The sequence below is a fragment of the Cucurbita pepo genome, chromosome LG13 (genome assembly GCF_002806865.2).
Source record: "Cucurbita pepo subsp. pepo cultivar mu-cu-16 chromosome LG13, ASM280686v2, whole genome shotgun sequence".
NCBI classification, from domain to species: domain Eukaryota; kingdom Viridiplantae; phylum Streptophyta; class Magnoliopsida; order Cucurbitales; family Cucurbitaceae; genus Cucurbita; species Cucurbita pepo.
In genome coordinates, this window is record NC_036650.1 from 1,096,359 (window position 1) to 1,098,124 (window position 1,766).

Below are 1,766 nucleotides of genomic sequence, written 5' to 3' on the forward strand. Positions count from 1 at the left end.
ATGAAAGTTCTAGAGATAGTTCATGCACAAAAGAATAAAAGTCCAATAAAAACATGAAAATTACAACACAAAAATAATTTACACACAAACCCATCTCAGTTCTGAACCTGAAGGGCACCAAATTAACAAATAAAGATTACAAAAACACATAATAAAAAGATGATACTCCAAAGATAATGAATCAAGGTCTTGTCTTCAAGCTCTGGCCTTGAATGGAATAGCTCTGATGATGATCTGGTGGTAAATCGCAGCCAGAGCAGCTCCAATGAACGGCCCCACCCAGAAGATCCACTGCAACACAATAGAAGTAACCTCAATTAGTGAGGAGCAAGAATGGGTACCAAATTCAATGCTAAAATGGTAATTTATAGCGTTACACTCACATGGTCATCCCATGCGTGTTCCCTGTTGTAGATAATGGCAGCTCCGAGACTTCTCGCCGGGTTAATGCCGGTGCCGGTGATCGGAATCGTGGCCAAATGAACCAAGAACACAGCAAACCCAATTGGAAGTGGAGCCAAAATCTACGCACAACATTCAACCAAATCGTAAGTTTACATGCAAAAACAGGGGATTAGAACAGAGCAAGAATTTCTCTTACAGGGACGTGAGAATCTCTGGCGTTTCTCTTGGCGTCGGTGGCGGAGAAGACGGTGTAGACCAGAACGAAGGTGCCGATGATCTCGGCGCCGAGGCCGCTGCCTTTGGTGTAGCCAGCGGCGACGAAGTTAGCGCCGCCGAGCTTTTGCTCGTAGATGGACTTCTCAAAACCCTTCACGACGCCGGCGCCACAGATTGCGCCTAGGCATTGCATTATGATGTAGAATATGGCTCTGGTGAGCGACAGCTTTCTCGCCAAGAAAAGCCCGAATGTCACCGCCGGATTAATATGCCCACCTGAGAAAAAACAGAGCAAAACAGAAAGTTGAATCAAAACCAGATTTCTTAACAGATCTAAGAGCAGAGTAAAGGAAGAACAAAAGGGGTTTGTGGGTTACCGGAGATGCCGGCGGTGCAGTAGACGAGAGCGAAGATCATGCCACCGAAGGCCCACGCGATGCCCTGAATGCCGACGGTGGAGCATTTGGACGGAGCTCGGCTGACTCCCATCACCGTCAAGATGGTAATGTACAGGAACAAGAAAGTGGCCACGAACTCCGCGATTCCGGCTCTGTAAAAGGACCATGACGTGAGCTCGCCGGGCTCGTACAGCGGAGCAGGCGGCGGCTCTTTGTAGTCCTTGTCCGTCTGAGCTGATGTGCCGATTGGCTGTCTTTCGGAGTACTTGTTAGCTCCTAGCTTCACGTCCTCTTCTTTGCCCTCCATTTCCTTCTTCTTTGCCGAGTTTGGTTTCGAACTGAGCTGTGTGACTATGGCGGGTTTCTCTCTCTAAAATTGGGTTTCTCTCTCCTCACAATGGATTTCTGTTGCTTTTGGGGAAGAAGATAGAAGTAGCGAGCAGGCTGATGGGGGGTCTTTTATAGGACTTATGGGTTACCTTCCCCCAAACGACGTCGTTCTTTTTATTTATTTATTTATTTATTTCTAAAACATTTGGGTTAAATTAATATTGTTAAAATAACTTTTAAATTATGTAAAAACCCTATCCCCAAAACGACGTCGTTTTTTTTATTTATTTATAAAACATTTGGGCTAAATTAATATTGTTAAAATAACTTTTAAATTATGTAAAAACCCTAAGATAAAATATCCAAAATTGAGACTTAATTTATTGATATATCGATAAAATATAATAATAATAATAA

At 43.7% G+C, this 1,766-nt stretch overlaps 1 protein-coding gene across 1 annotated transcript; it reads right to left on the minus strand.

Annotated features, from left to right (window-relative positions):
* Positions 1–19: 19 nt before the first annotated feature.
* LOC111808401 (aquaporin PIP1-3-like) lies at positions 20–1,459 on the minus strand. Its single transcript, XM_023694339.1, has 4 exons — positions 999–1,459; positions 602–897; positions 384–524; positions 20–291 (listed from the first exon to the last, which is right to left on the minus strand). Exons 1-4 carry the CDS (start codon positions 1,324–1,326, stop codon positions 196–198), a joined length of 861 nt encoding a protein of 286 aa, XP_023550107.1. The 5' UTR covers positions 1,327–1,459; the 3' UTR covers positions 20–195.
* Between the last annotated feature and the right edge of the window lie 307 nt (positions 1,460–1,766).